Here is a 12811-nt window from a genome sequence, read left to right as displayed (position 1 = left end):
GTTGTGGTCCAGGGAGTCTTCATGGAAGAGGTGGACTTGAGAGTGACTGTCAGATTAAAACCATATTTAGAGTTTACTGAGCACATGTTATTACAATGAGCTTTCACCTAGATCACCTCATTTACTCTTCAACACAGACCTAAGAGATAAGTATCATTATATCTATTTCTTTAGATGAGGAGACCAAAGCTAACAGCATCAAATATACACAGTGTCGGAGTTCCTGTTGTGGCGCAGTGGTTAACGAATCCGACTAGGAACCATGAGGTTGCGGGTTCGGTCCCTGCCCTTGCTCAGTGGGTTAATGATCTGGCGTTGCCGTGAGCTGTGGTGTAGGTTGCAGACGCAGCTCGGATCCCGAGTTGCTGTGGCTCTGGCGTAGGCCGGTGGCTACAGCTCCGATTCGACCCCTAGCCTGGGAACCTCCATATGCTGCGGGAGCGGCCCAAGAAATAGCAACAACAACAACAACAACAAAGACAAAAAGACCAAAAAAAAAAAATATATATATATATATACACAGTGTCACAGCTAGTGAGTGGCTGGGCAGGAGTAAAGGCTGGTCTCTGGGAGTTCCTATCATGGCTCAGCAGAAATAAATCTGACTAGTATCCATGAGGACACAGGTTCAGCCCTGGCTTCAGTAGGTTAAGGGTCAGGCATAGCTGTGAACTGTGGTGTAGATCGCAGATGCGGCTCAGATCTGGTGTTGCTTTGGTTGTGGTTGAGGCATAGGCTGGCAGCTACAGCTCCGACTTGACCCCTAGCCTGAGAACCTCTATATGCCGTGAATGTGGCCCTAAAAAGATTAAAAAAAAAAAAAAAAAGGCTGGCCTCTGACTCTTACTTCAAAGACTGGCCTAACATTGAAGAAGGAGGATATGGGGGAAAACTGCTGTAATCAACCAACAGGGAGTATGAACTGAATCTGCAGCAGGCAAGCCCACTTAGGCCCCATCCCATATATCCCAGAGAGCAGTGGAACCAGGAGGGAGGCTCTGGGGACAGTGAGGAGGTGACTGGAAAGATTCTGAGTTCCTGAGACACCCCTTCTGTGCTAAACAGCTCCACGCAGGGAGGATACTTGCTCTGCAGCGTCCAGACCTGACCTAAGGATGCAGCTGTAGCCCTCTTCTCTTGCTTGCACTGGGGGCGTGAACAGTGTGTTTCACTATCCACTCTTCAGCGTTTGTTTGGATTTGAATATTGCCTCCTGGCTTCCTCCACTTCCTGGCCACGTGACCTTGGACAAATTGCTCCACCAGGTCGAATTTCAGTTTCTGCTTTTGTAATGTGGGGAAAGGAGCAGTGCCTACTTCTTAGCATTAGTGCGAGGGTAAGCTGAAATAACATTAAATATTAGAAACTTAGCATGGTGCTTGGCACATCGTCAGCACACTGTAAATGTACCTTTTCTGGTTATTTGACCTTTGTCTGGACCTATTTGTGTTTCCCTAATGCAGGTGATCTGAGATGGAGTTTTAAGTAAGGGCAGGGCAGTTCCCTGGCTGGGATTACTTTTCCCAGGCCAGAGACCTGCCTACCTCCCAGCTCGGCACCTTCCCTCCAGGGACCTAACCTGAGCGCAGCGCCCCTGGCGGCATAGACGGCGGGAGAAGCAAGACCCGGCCAGAGGGAAGTCATGTTTTACCGCAAATCAGACGGGCGGTGGGAGGGGCAGTCCAGGCCCAGAGAGCCTTCGGCAAGGGCTGGTGAGGGTTCACTCTCTAGGCCTGTCAGGGAAATTCAGCAAGTGTGGACTCTCCACACAATGCATGGTGCGCACCTGGGCTCTTTTGAGGGTAAAGGGGGCGCTCTTAGTCATAACTGGGGACTACCGATTAAAACCAGGAAAGGGTGACGCTGGCCAAGAGCCTTCCACTTTAGCAAGGTAGCAAAGTCAATGAGCCCCAGGAGAGAAAAGACTGCAGTATGGGTCGCCTAGGCAAATGGAAGAGAGAAACCCAGTGGCAGTAGCATCCGAACCTTCGCTGTTCTGCTGCTCTGGACTCCTCACCTACCTCCAAAGTCACTTGTCCCTCATTCCTGCCTGCTTTTCAGGTATTTGTTCCCTGCTCCTTCGTGCTGCCATAGCACTGTGACCACGTACCTGGCTACACGTCAGGAGCGAAGGGCATTTTTTATCTGTTCTGTTCTCTATGGTGCCGCCCCAGCCTGGAACAGTGTCTGACAGAGTGTGTGTCTGCTCACGTGAGAACGACTGAGCTTCGAACAAATCATCAATCGCTTTTCTGGTATTAATTATCTATTTACTGACCCATCGCCCCCGCTGGATTATGACCTTCAAGGACGGTGTTGTACTTACCTAAGTAACCCCAGCACCTAGCCCAAGGCCAGGCATAGAGTAAGGGCTCAACACCTTTTTGTTAAATGAGTGAATGGAAGCGGCCCACTACCTCTTAGCAGTGCTTCTTCGTCTTCTCTGTTGCTCCTCTTGTCTCCTCTGACACCAAGGAGCCACTACGGAGCAGGTTAGGTAGCACATGGCTTCCTGCGAGCCGGACCACCAGCTCTGCCACTTTCTGGAAGCCGGTGGGTCCCTGGATGTGGGAGAAGCCAGGAGTGTTTGCCTGTGCCTTGTGAAGGTAGGGTCAAGACGGCAATTAGATTGAGGAGGTTCTCCTGGGTAACTCGGACAACGGGCTGTTTAAAAAGATGGGAGCCGGAGCTGGACAGAGAGAGCCTGAGCGTTCTTCTCACGGAGGTAAGCCTGGGTGTGAAATGTGCTAGGGACTGGCTCCGAGGCTGGGGCTGGACTGCCCTGGGAGGGTCGGGGAAGGGGGCTGGGAAAGCCGGGATTGCCTCCCGGTGTCCAAATCCGGAACTGCAGCAGGGTCCAGGAGGGAGGGGCTTGTGTTCAGCAGGGCCCGCCCAGCAACCGGCTCTTCTCCCGCTGCAAGGCGTGCAGGCTCCCGCACAAGCAGAGGGCTCCCCTGGAGAGGGGATTAGGCCTTGGCCCCGCCCTTCCTCACTCCTCACCTCCTCCCAGTGGCCGGCCGGGCGACGTTCCTGCGCGAGCAAACATCGGCTTCTGAGAACCCGGAAGTTACGTTATAGGCGCGCGTCCTGGGGGCGGGAGTCAGCTGAGCTCCTCGGGCGAGGTTGGGATCACCTGAGAGTGATCGAAGGGAGCCGATGTTTTTTTAGGCGCGGGAGTTGGGTGCTGAATTGAGCCCCCTTCAAGGGGGGGAGGGCTCCCTGGTCTTCTCGCTCTATAAGGCGAGAGCGAGAAGATCCATAGGATTTTAAAGAGGAGGAGCCGAATTACCAGGATCTGTCAGATCCAGATCGAAGCTGAGGAGTCGCAGCTTCCCATCTGGGGAGACGGGGATCCCTGTGGGGAGCCCTGTTGTAATCTCTGGGCCTGGGACGGAGGACCCAGCGGCCGGGCACCATGGCGTCTATCTTGGATGAATATGAGGACTCCCTGTCCCGCTCGGCCGTCTTGCAGCCCGGCTGCCCCAGCGTGGGCATCCCCCATTCGGGTAAGGAAAGTGAGGGCGCCGCTGCACCTCTCAGCTTTCCTGGCATCTGCAGGAGAGGGGCGGGGAGGGGGGCTCCAAGAGCTCGGGTTAGCCTCCCCGGACTTGCAGTAGGGATCTAGGCCCTAGATTCTCCTCAGGCTCTAATCTAGCGGGTGGATGGTCAAAGTTTGAAAGAGCAGCAAGAGCAGCCGCGTGATCTAGGCCCTGCCACTAGGGTCCTTATAAGAGGGAACTGGGACTCAGATAAGGAAGTGACTTGCTTAGAGGGCTGCAGATGGGAAAACTGAGAATAGGCTCCAGACCCGTTGTGGAGGTGAGAGGAAGAGAGTGGATGAAGAATCTGGTGAAAGAGAAATGTTGTAGGGGGAGGAGCATGGTCCTAGAGGGAACTTTGTCACTGAACACGGAAAAATGAAGTATTTTAGGCTATCATTAAAGCTCCATGCAGCTGGGCAATGAGGGGATATTTTTGTGGAAAGTAGTACAGAATTGGCAGAGGGGTCTGAAGTGCTGGAATGTTTTATGCAGTGGTGAAGGAATGAGAGTTAAAGGCTAGACAGGAAGCACCAGCAGTTTGTTAACCAACTGACTGGAACTGTCCCCCAAGAACCCCTCTGCCCTCATTCTTCTAAAGACTCACTGAGACCATTACTGCATGGATCGAGGAGAGAGAGTGGAACTAGACCACTTTAGTTGAGCTGGGATTGCTGGGCCAAAGGCTGATAAGGAGAACACCCAACCCTTTGCTGCCCCCCCACCCCACCCCTGTTACCACTGGGAGCAGGTACATCATGCAACCCAAGGGTTCAAAGAATCAACCCCTCACTGTTGTCAGAAGTGTGGGAAGAGCCCAGAACCCCTAACATGGCCTAGGACTAATGGTGATTAGCAAACTGTTTGATATATTGCTATTAAAATGTTGGCTAACAAGGTCCTGGGGTAGGAGTATGTTGGGAAGGTGGAAAGAAGCACTCTTTTGTTGCCTTCCCTTGCCCTTCCTTGCTCTGTTCCACAGCTAAGCTTTCCTTCACTCCTCACCTAGGGTATGTGAATGCCCAGCTAGAGAAGGAAGCGCCCATCTTCTCGAAGCAGCGCATTGACTTTACCCCTTCCGAGCGTATCACCAGTCTTGTCGTTTCCTGCAATCAGCTCTGCATGAGCCTGGGCAAGGATACACTACTTCGGTAAGTGAGGATCTAGAAGGTTTAGGACTGGGGACTGGATTGGTGGTATTTGGGGACTACTGACTGACTAGGCCCTTCTTCCACTCTGGGCAGGTGAAAAGGTGGATTTGGAATTGTCAGGAAATATCTTATCCCTTCCCAAGGACAACCAGTGTAATGTAGTAGTGAAGAATCAGGTAGACCTGGATTCAGATCACAGCTGTCTCACTTACCAGTGGTGGAATCTTTTTTTTTTTTTGGCCATGACCTTGGCACGCAGAAGTTCTTGGGCCAGGGACTGAACCTGAGGCACAGCAGCAACAAGGCCAAATCCCCAACCACTAGGCCCCTGGGGAACCCCCAGTGATGGAATCTTGAGCAAGACACCCATGTCCCTTCATCTGTTAAAGATAGGACTAACCCACAAGTTAGTCACATAGATCAGGGGAACCGTCTAGAGTCCTGAAATGAATCCGCTGAAATGGAAATAATATATCTCAATAAAACTGGAAGTAAATAAGTAAATGCATAAGTAAATGAAAATAATGTGACAAAGGTGACAGAAGAATTAACTGGGATAACCATCTGGGGTGAAACAGAGATAAACCTCTGTATCGCAAAAAATGAATTCTAAGTGGAATAATTGTTTAAATGTAAAAAATAGTTTGAATGTTAAAAGAACATTTAGTAAATTTCTCTGTTCTTGGGCTGAAGGGAGACCTTCTTAAAGCTAGAAAGTCCAGAATCCACAAGGGAAAAGGTAGCTATATTTAACTACGTAGTAATTGCTGTTATGACAGAATAAAAACAAAAAAGCATATGAAGAGGTCAGGACAAAAGACAGTGGGAAAATAATGTTTTTCCACATATGACTAAGGAGTTACATCTCTGTTCCTTAAAAAGCCCTTACAAATTAATAAGAAAAATTCACTTGGAAAGGGAGGGCAAACAATATAAACAAGCAGTTCACAGAATAGGAACACTGGGAAGTTCCCATTGTGGTTCAATGGAAACAAACCTGACTAGTGTCCATGAGGATGCAGGTACAATCCCTGGCCCCACTCAGTGGGTTGAGGATCCAGCTTTGCCGTGAGCTGTGGTGTGGGTTCCAGACACGGCTTGTATCTGGCATAGCTGTGGCTGTAGCTCCGATTCAACCCCTACCCTGGGAACTTCCATATGCCACACCTATAGCCCTAAAAAAAAAAAGAGGAACACCACATTTCCAGTAATCAGCTGAAAATATTTTCAACCTTTAGGAAATGCAAATAAAAATAGCAGTAAGGGAGTTTCCTTGTGTAGCTGGTTAAGGACATGGCGCTGTCACTACTGCAGCTCAGGTTGCTGCTGTGGCTTGAGTTTGATCCCAGGCCTGGGAATTTCCACTATGCCATGGGTTTAGCCATAAAGAAAAAAAATAACAGTAAGATACCTTTTTCTGGTTTAACCTATTGGATTAGCAATAATTTAAAACCAGTAATATGTAGTACTGGTAAAGATACACAAAGATGGATTCTCAGACATTGCCAGTAAAAGTATAAATTGCCACCATCTTTTGGAAAAGTAATCTGGCAGTGTCTGGGAAACTTTAAAATATCTATTACTTTGACCCAGCAATCCCACTTCGGGGAATACATAACCACAGAAAGAAAAGTATCAGTTTGCAAAGGTATAGGAACAAGGATGTTGGTTGTAGCAGTATTTGTGGTAGGAGAAACTGGACCCAAGCTTAATGCCTATCAGTAGGAAAATGATTAAGTTATGCTTCATAAAAGGGAATATTATGCATTTATTAAAGCAATGAGTTTGTTGGCCCAATGGAATATTCATGAAATATCATTAAGAAAAGCAAGTTATAAATTAATATGTATACACACATATGTACAATATGAAGACATTTTGTAAAAACAGTGGCAGTGAAATAACTTTATTTATATTATAAACATGGAGATAACTGTTAACATCAGTTTTCTCTGTTGGGAATAAGAGGGGTTTGGGAAGAAAATCTTTTTAACTTTTCTTCATACACCTTTGCATTGATTCTTTAGTTAGAATGAACATACAATTTGCAAAGAATTTAATAAGGGAAATACCTTAAATAGGAAGTAATCTTAAAGGAGTACCCCTCAAGATTACTGTGAAGATTAATTGAGATCATAGTAGCTCAAGCTCTTGGTGTGGTCCTTGGTATTCGGAAGGTGCTCAGTAACCATTAGCTACTATTTGTTATTCCCTTTTTACCCCAGCATTCCGGGATACCTCTGCCCATCTTCCTAGATGCATTGGCGGTACGTTGAGCAGAAGGAAAAGACTTCTGCTTAGTAGCTTCTCAAAATGAAGTGGGATTCTCAGAGCTGAGAGTTCTTAAGGAGGACCCCATATGTGTTTCAATACCCTGGGATTGTATTCAGAATTTTATGTGTCTATTTAGATTTCAGGGAAGAAAGGCTATGCCTTTCATCAGATTATAAAAAGGTCTTTGATTTTAAAAAAGGATCTGTCCTCCCCTGGAGTGATGCTATGACTCTTGTCCCGACAGCATTGACTTAGGCAAAGCAAATGAACCCAACCACATGGAGCTGGGGCGCAAGGATGATGCCAAAGTTCACAAGATGTTCCTGGACCATACTGGTAAGTGGTGGTAGAGTTCCAGGGTGGGGGTAGGGGTGGTACTGAGGGTAGGTCACTGTCTGGGCGGGTGGGACCTGAGGATGGTACTGGCAAGGAGGAGGCCAAGGGTGGGAATGGCTGCATCTTCTAGGGTGCCACGCTCTCCCCTACTCCAGGCTCTCACCTGCTGATTGCTCTGAGCAGCACAGAGGTCCTCTACGTGAACCGTAATGGACAGAAGGTTCGGCCCCTGGCCCGTTGGAAGGGGCAGCTGGTGGAGAGTGTGGGTTGGAACAAGGCCCTGGGCACCGAGAGCAGCACAGGCCCCATCCTGGTCGGCACCGCCCAAGGCCAGATCTTCGAAGCAGAGCTCTCCGCCAGTGAGGGTGGGCTTTTTGGCCCTGCCCCGGATCTTTACTTCCGTCCACTGTACGTGCTAAATGAAGAAGGGGGCCCAGCACCTGTGTGCTCCCTGGAGGCCGAGCGGGGCCCTGAAGGGCGGGGCTTTGTGATCGCCACCACCAGGCAGCGCCTCTTCCAGTTCATAGGCCGAGCATCAGAGGGAGCTGAGGCTCAGGGCTTCTCCGGGCTCTTTGCTGCCTATGCTGACCACCCCCCTCCATTCCGTGAGTTCCCCAGCAGTCTGGGCTACAGCGAGTTGGCCTTCTACACCCCCAAGTTACGCTCGGCGCCCCGGGCCTTCGCCTGGATGATGGGGGATGGCGTGTTGTATGGATCGTTGGACTGCGGGCGGCCTGACTCCCTGCTGAGCGAGGAACGGGTCTGGGAGTACCCAGAGGGGGTGGGTCCTGGCGGCAGCCCACCCCTGGCCATCGTCCTGACCCAGTTCCACTTCCTCCTGCTGCTGGCAGACCGCGTGGAGGCGGTGTGCACGCTGACGGGCCAGGTGGTGCTGCGGGACCATTTCCTGGAGAAGTTTGGGCCACTGAGGCACATGGTGAAGGACTCCTCCACGGGCCACCTGTGGGCCCACACCGAGCGGGCTGTCTTCCGCTACCACGTACAGAGGGAGGCCCGGGATGTCTGGCGCACCTACCTGGACATGAACCGCTTCGACCTGGCCAAGGAGTATTGTCGAGAGCGGCCTGACTGCCTGGACACAGTCCTGGCCCGGGAGGCCGACTTCTGCTTTCGCCAACGTCGTTACCTGGAGAGCGCACGCTGCTATGCCCTGACCCAGAGCTACTTTGAAGAGATTGCCCTCAAGTTCTTGGAGGCCCGGCAGGAGGAGGCTCTGGCCGAGTTCCTGCAGCGAAAACTGGCCAGTCTGAAGCCGGCTGAGCGCACCCAGGCCACGCTGCTTACCACCTGGCTGACGGAGCTCTACCTGAGCCGGCTTGGGGCCCTGCAGGGTGACCCCGAGGCTCTGAACCTCTACCGGGAAACCCGGGAGCGCTTCCGCGCCTTCCTCAGCAGCCCCCGCCACAAGGAGTGGCTCTTCGCCAGCCGGGCCTCCATCCACGAGCTGCTTGCCAGCCATGGGGACACGGAGCACATGGTGTATTTTGCTGTGATCATGCAGGACTACGAGCGCGTGGTGGCGTACCACTGCCAGCATGAGGCCTATGAAGAGGCACTGGCCGTGCTGGCCCGCCACCGTGACCCCCAGCTCTTCTACAAGTTCTCGCCCATCCTCATCCGTCATATCCCTCGCCAGCTGGTGGACGCTTGGATTGAGCTGGGCAGTCGGCTGGATGCCCGGCAGCTCATCCCTGCCCTGGTGAACTATAGCCAGGGTGGCGAGGCCCAGCAGGTGAGCCAGGCCATCCGCTACATGGAGTTCTGCGTGAATGTTCTGGGCGAGACTGAGCAGGCCATTCACAATTACCTGCTGTCACTCTATGCCCGAGGCCAGCCAGCCTCGCTGCTGGCCTACCTGGAGCAGGCCGGGACTAGCCCGCACCGGGTGCATTACGACCTCAAGTATGCACTGCGGCTCTGCGCTGAGCATGGCCACCACCGCGCTTGTGTCCACGTCTATAAGGTCCTGGAGCTGTATGAAGAGGCTGTGGACCTGGCCCTGCAGGTGAGCCAATGAGCTTTGCTTGACTCCATCCAGGAGTGGGGCCTGAGAGCAGTAGCTTCAGATGCTGAAGGGTTGCGGGGGGCGGGGGGTGCTGTGGCTAGGGGGTGCTGGCTTCCCTCCAGGAGGTGGCATAGTATAGAGGTTGAGAACATGGGCTCAGAAGTCAGGATTTGAATTATGAATTATCACCTACTTAGGAGCATATGAAGTGCTATTTAAAATGCGAATTCCGGGAGTTCCCGTCGTGGCACAGTGGTTAACGAATCCGACTAGGAACCATGAGGTTGCAGGTTCGGTCCCTGCCCTTGCTCAGTGGGTTAATGATCTGGCGTTGCCGTGAGCTGTGGTGTAGGTTGCAGACGCGGCTCGGATCCTGCGTTGCTGTGGCTCTGGTGTAGGCCGGTGGCTACAGCTCCAATTGGACCCCTAGCCTTGGAAACTCCACATGCCGCGGGAGCAGCCCAAGAAATAGCAAAAAGACAAAAAAAAATAAAAAACAAAAAAAATAAAATAAAATAAAACGCGAATTCCGGAGTTCCCGTCATGGCGCAGTGGAAACGAATCTGACTAGGAACCGTGAGGTTGAAGGTTCGATCCCTAGCCTCGCTCAGTGGGTTAAGGATCCGGCATTGCCATGAGCTGTGGTGTAGGTCACAGATGCGGCTCAGATCTGGCGTTGCTGTGGCAAAGGCCGGCAGCTACAGCTCCAATTGGATCCCTAGCCTGGGAACCTTCATGTGCCACGGGTACGGCCCTAATAAGACAAAAAGACAAAATAAAATAAAATGTGAATTCCTTGGAGTTCCTATTCTGGCTTAGTGGGTTAGGAACCTGATAGTATCCATGAAGATGCAGGTTTGATCCCCGGCCTCGCTCAGTGGGTTAAAGATCTGGTGTTACTGTGAGCTATGGTATAGGTCGCAGATGCTGCTTGGATCCCTTCTTGATGTCGCTGCGGTGTAGGCTGGCATCTGTAGCTCTGATTCGACCCCTAGCCTGGAAACTTACACATGCCACAAGTGCAGCCCTAAAATGCAAAAAATAAAATAAAATGTGAATTCCTGGTCTGAAGACGGGACTCAGTGAATCAGAATGTCTGTGGGTGGGGCACCCCAAATCTGTATTTTGGATATGTTCCCCAGGTGATTTTTTTTTTTTCTTTGTCTTTTTAGGGCTGCACCTGAGGCAAATGGAGGTTCCCAGGCTAGGGGTTGAATCGGAGCTGTAGCCGCTGGCCTATGCCACAGCCACAGCAACACAGGATCCGAGCCACATCTGCGACCTACACCACAGCTCACCGCAATGCTGGATTCTTAACCCACTGAGCAAGCCTAGGGATCATACCTGCGTCCTCATGGATGCTAGTCAGATTCTTTTCCACTGAGCCACAACAGGAACTCCCCAGGTGATCTTTAAATTGACTAAAGTTGGAGTTCCCGTCGTGGCGCAGTGGTTAATGAATCCGACTAGGAACCATGAGGTTGCGGGTTCGGTCCCTGCCCTTGCTCAGTGGGTTAACGATCCGGCGTTGCCGTGAGCTGTGGTGTAGGTTGCAGACGCGGCTCGGATCCCGCGTTGCTGTGGCTCTGGCGTAGGCTGGTAGCTATAGCTCCGATTCAACCCCTAGCCTGGGAACCTCCATATGCCGCGGGAGCGGCCCAAGAAATAGCAACAACAACAACAACAAAAAGACAAAAGACAAAAAGACAAAAAAAAAAAGAAAAAATAAATAAATAAATAAATTGACTAAAGTTGCAGGCCCACCCTCATAAGTAGCGTTTGCAAAACTCTGATGCAGCAGGTCCATTACTGAGACAGGTTCCTTCCCAGCCCCCAGAAGCCCCACCTCGCTTGCTGCCAGGAATGCTGGGCATCCTCCTTGGGGCTCTTTCCAAAGCACCTGTCTTTCCCATAGGCTCTGTCTTGGGTGGAGATGGGGGCTTGACCCTAACACTCAGTCTCCCCACAGGTGGATGTGGACCTAGCCAAGCAGTGTGCTGACCTGCCCGAGGAAGATGAGGAGCTGCGCAAGAAACTGTGGCTGAAGATTGCCCGGCACGTAGTGCAGGAGGAGGAAGATGTGCAGACAGCCATGGCCTGCCTGGCCAGCTGCCCCCTGCTCAAGATTGAAGACGTGCTGCCTTTCTTCCCAGACTTCGTCACCATTGACCACTTCAAAGAAGCCATCTGCAGCTCACTCAAGGCCTACAACTACCACATCCAAGAGCTGCAGCAAGAGATGGAAGAGGCCACAGCCAGTGCCCAGCGCATCCGGCGAGATCTGCAGGAGCTGCGGGGCCGCTACGGCACTGTGGAACCCCAGGACAAATGTGCCACCTGCGACTTCCCCTTGCTTAACCGCCCTTTTTACCTCTTCCTCTGTGGCCACATGTTCCACGCTGACTGCCTTCTGCAGGCCGTGCGGCCTGGCCTGCCAGCCTACAAGCAGGCCCGGCTAGAGGAGCTGCAGCGGAAGCTGGGGGCTGTTCCACCCCCCTCCAAGGGCTCTGCCCGGGCTAAGGAGGCTGAGGCAGGGGTGGCTGCCTCCGGCCCCAGCCGGGAACAGCTCAAGGCCGACCTGGACGAACTGGTGGCTGCTGAGTGTGTGTACTGTGGGGAGCTGATGATCCGCTCTATTGACCGGCCCTTTATTGACCCCCAGTGCTATGAGGAGGAGCACCTCAGTTGGTTGTAGGCAGGCATCAGGCGGGCCAGCCATCGTGGGCTGTTCCTTCTTGGGAGGGCCACAGCGTCTGTGCTTGGTCTCCTGGAGACTGCTGGGCAGGGACTATGGTGGTGGGAGTAGATCACAGCTGTTGCCCTCAAGGTGTCAGCTCTGAGTGCATTCTGCCAACTGCCCATGCTCTTCCTCACGGCTGCCTTAGAGCTGATGTTTTGCCATGCTGTCAGCCTGCTTCCTAATAGAGAGCCTTAGCTTGGAGAAGTCAGAATTCTGATGCATTACCATCCCCCTGCATCTAACAGCTCTTTTTTCCCTTTTACTCCCTGCATATATCCTGTTCACCTTCTGTAACACTAACTACTGTTCTTCCTTTTCACTCTGTGGCTCTTCTTCCTCAGAAAATCCCTCTCTACTGTCTGCCCCTAGGTCCCTCTAAGTCCTGGGCATTGGGTGGGGGGAAGGTGGCACTGCTGGTGAGAGTGCTCTTGTGCATACCATCTGGGGCTCCAGTGTGAAGGGTGCTCTGGGGTAGAGGGCCTCACAGAAGACAGTATAAGATGGTGATGGGGATGGAGAGCATTAAACTGTCTGCACTGCACTGGTGGCTCTGTGTTGATGCTGGGCTCAGTGGCCTGGGAGTGTGGGCCTCTCTCCAGGAAGGGCTGGGGTGCCACAGGGCGGCCACGAGGACCCTGCATGCTTTCAAGCTGTGGCCCTCATTCCTTCTCGTGGAGATGTAACGGGACAGTTTTGCTCTTTTCTGCTTGCTTCTTGGTCCTCCACTCTATCCTTTCTGATTCGA

At 52.0% G+C, this 12811-nt stretch overlaps 1 protein-coding gene across 5 annotated transcripts; it reads left to right on the top strand.

The window, feature by feature from the left end:
- Window positions 1-1275: 1275 nt before the first annotated feature.
- VPS18 (VPS18 core subunit of CORVET and HOPS complexes) lies at window positions 1276-12607 on the top strand. Of its 5 annotated transcripts, none has more exons than XM_084973293.1 (6): window positions 1276-1336; window positions 1464-2725; window positions 4549-4690; window positions 7209-7300; window positions 7456-9326; window positions 11296-12607. In XM_084973293.1, the coding sequence occupies exons 2-6, from the start codon at window positions 2677-2679 to the stop codon at window positions 12019-12021; spliced, it is 2880 nt and encodes a 959-aa protein (XP_084829419.1). In that variant the 5' UTR covers window positions 1276-1336; window positions 1464-2676; the 3' UTR covers window positions 12022-12607. The 5 variants fall into 5 exon arrangements, 4 of the variants coding, with proteins under 4 accessions (XP_084829419.1, XP_084829422.1, XP_001929396.1 ...); XM_084973296.1 differs by having other exon boundaries at window positions 7431-9326; XR_014813294.1 differs by lacking the exons at window positions 1276-1336; window positions 1464-2725 and adding an exon at window positions 3098-3506 and having other exon boundaries at window positions 7456-8498; window positions 8747-9326.
- The last annotated feature ends 204 nt before the right edge of the window (window positions 12608-12811 follow it).

Source organism: Sus scrofa, chromosome 1 (assembly GCF_054392235.1).
Source record: "Sus scrofa isolate SSC_HxYL_T2T_F1_AM1 chromosome 1, Sscrofa_HxYL_maternal_Yorkshire_Landrace_v2.0, whole genome shotgun sequence".
In the NCBI taxonomy this organism is placed as follows: Eukaryota; Metazoa; Chordata; class Mammalia; order Artiodactyla; family Suidae; genus Sus; species Sus scrofa.
This window is presented reverse-complemented; position numbering and strand designations above follow the sequence as displayed.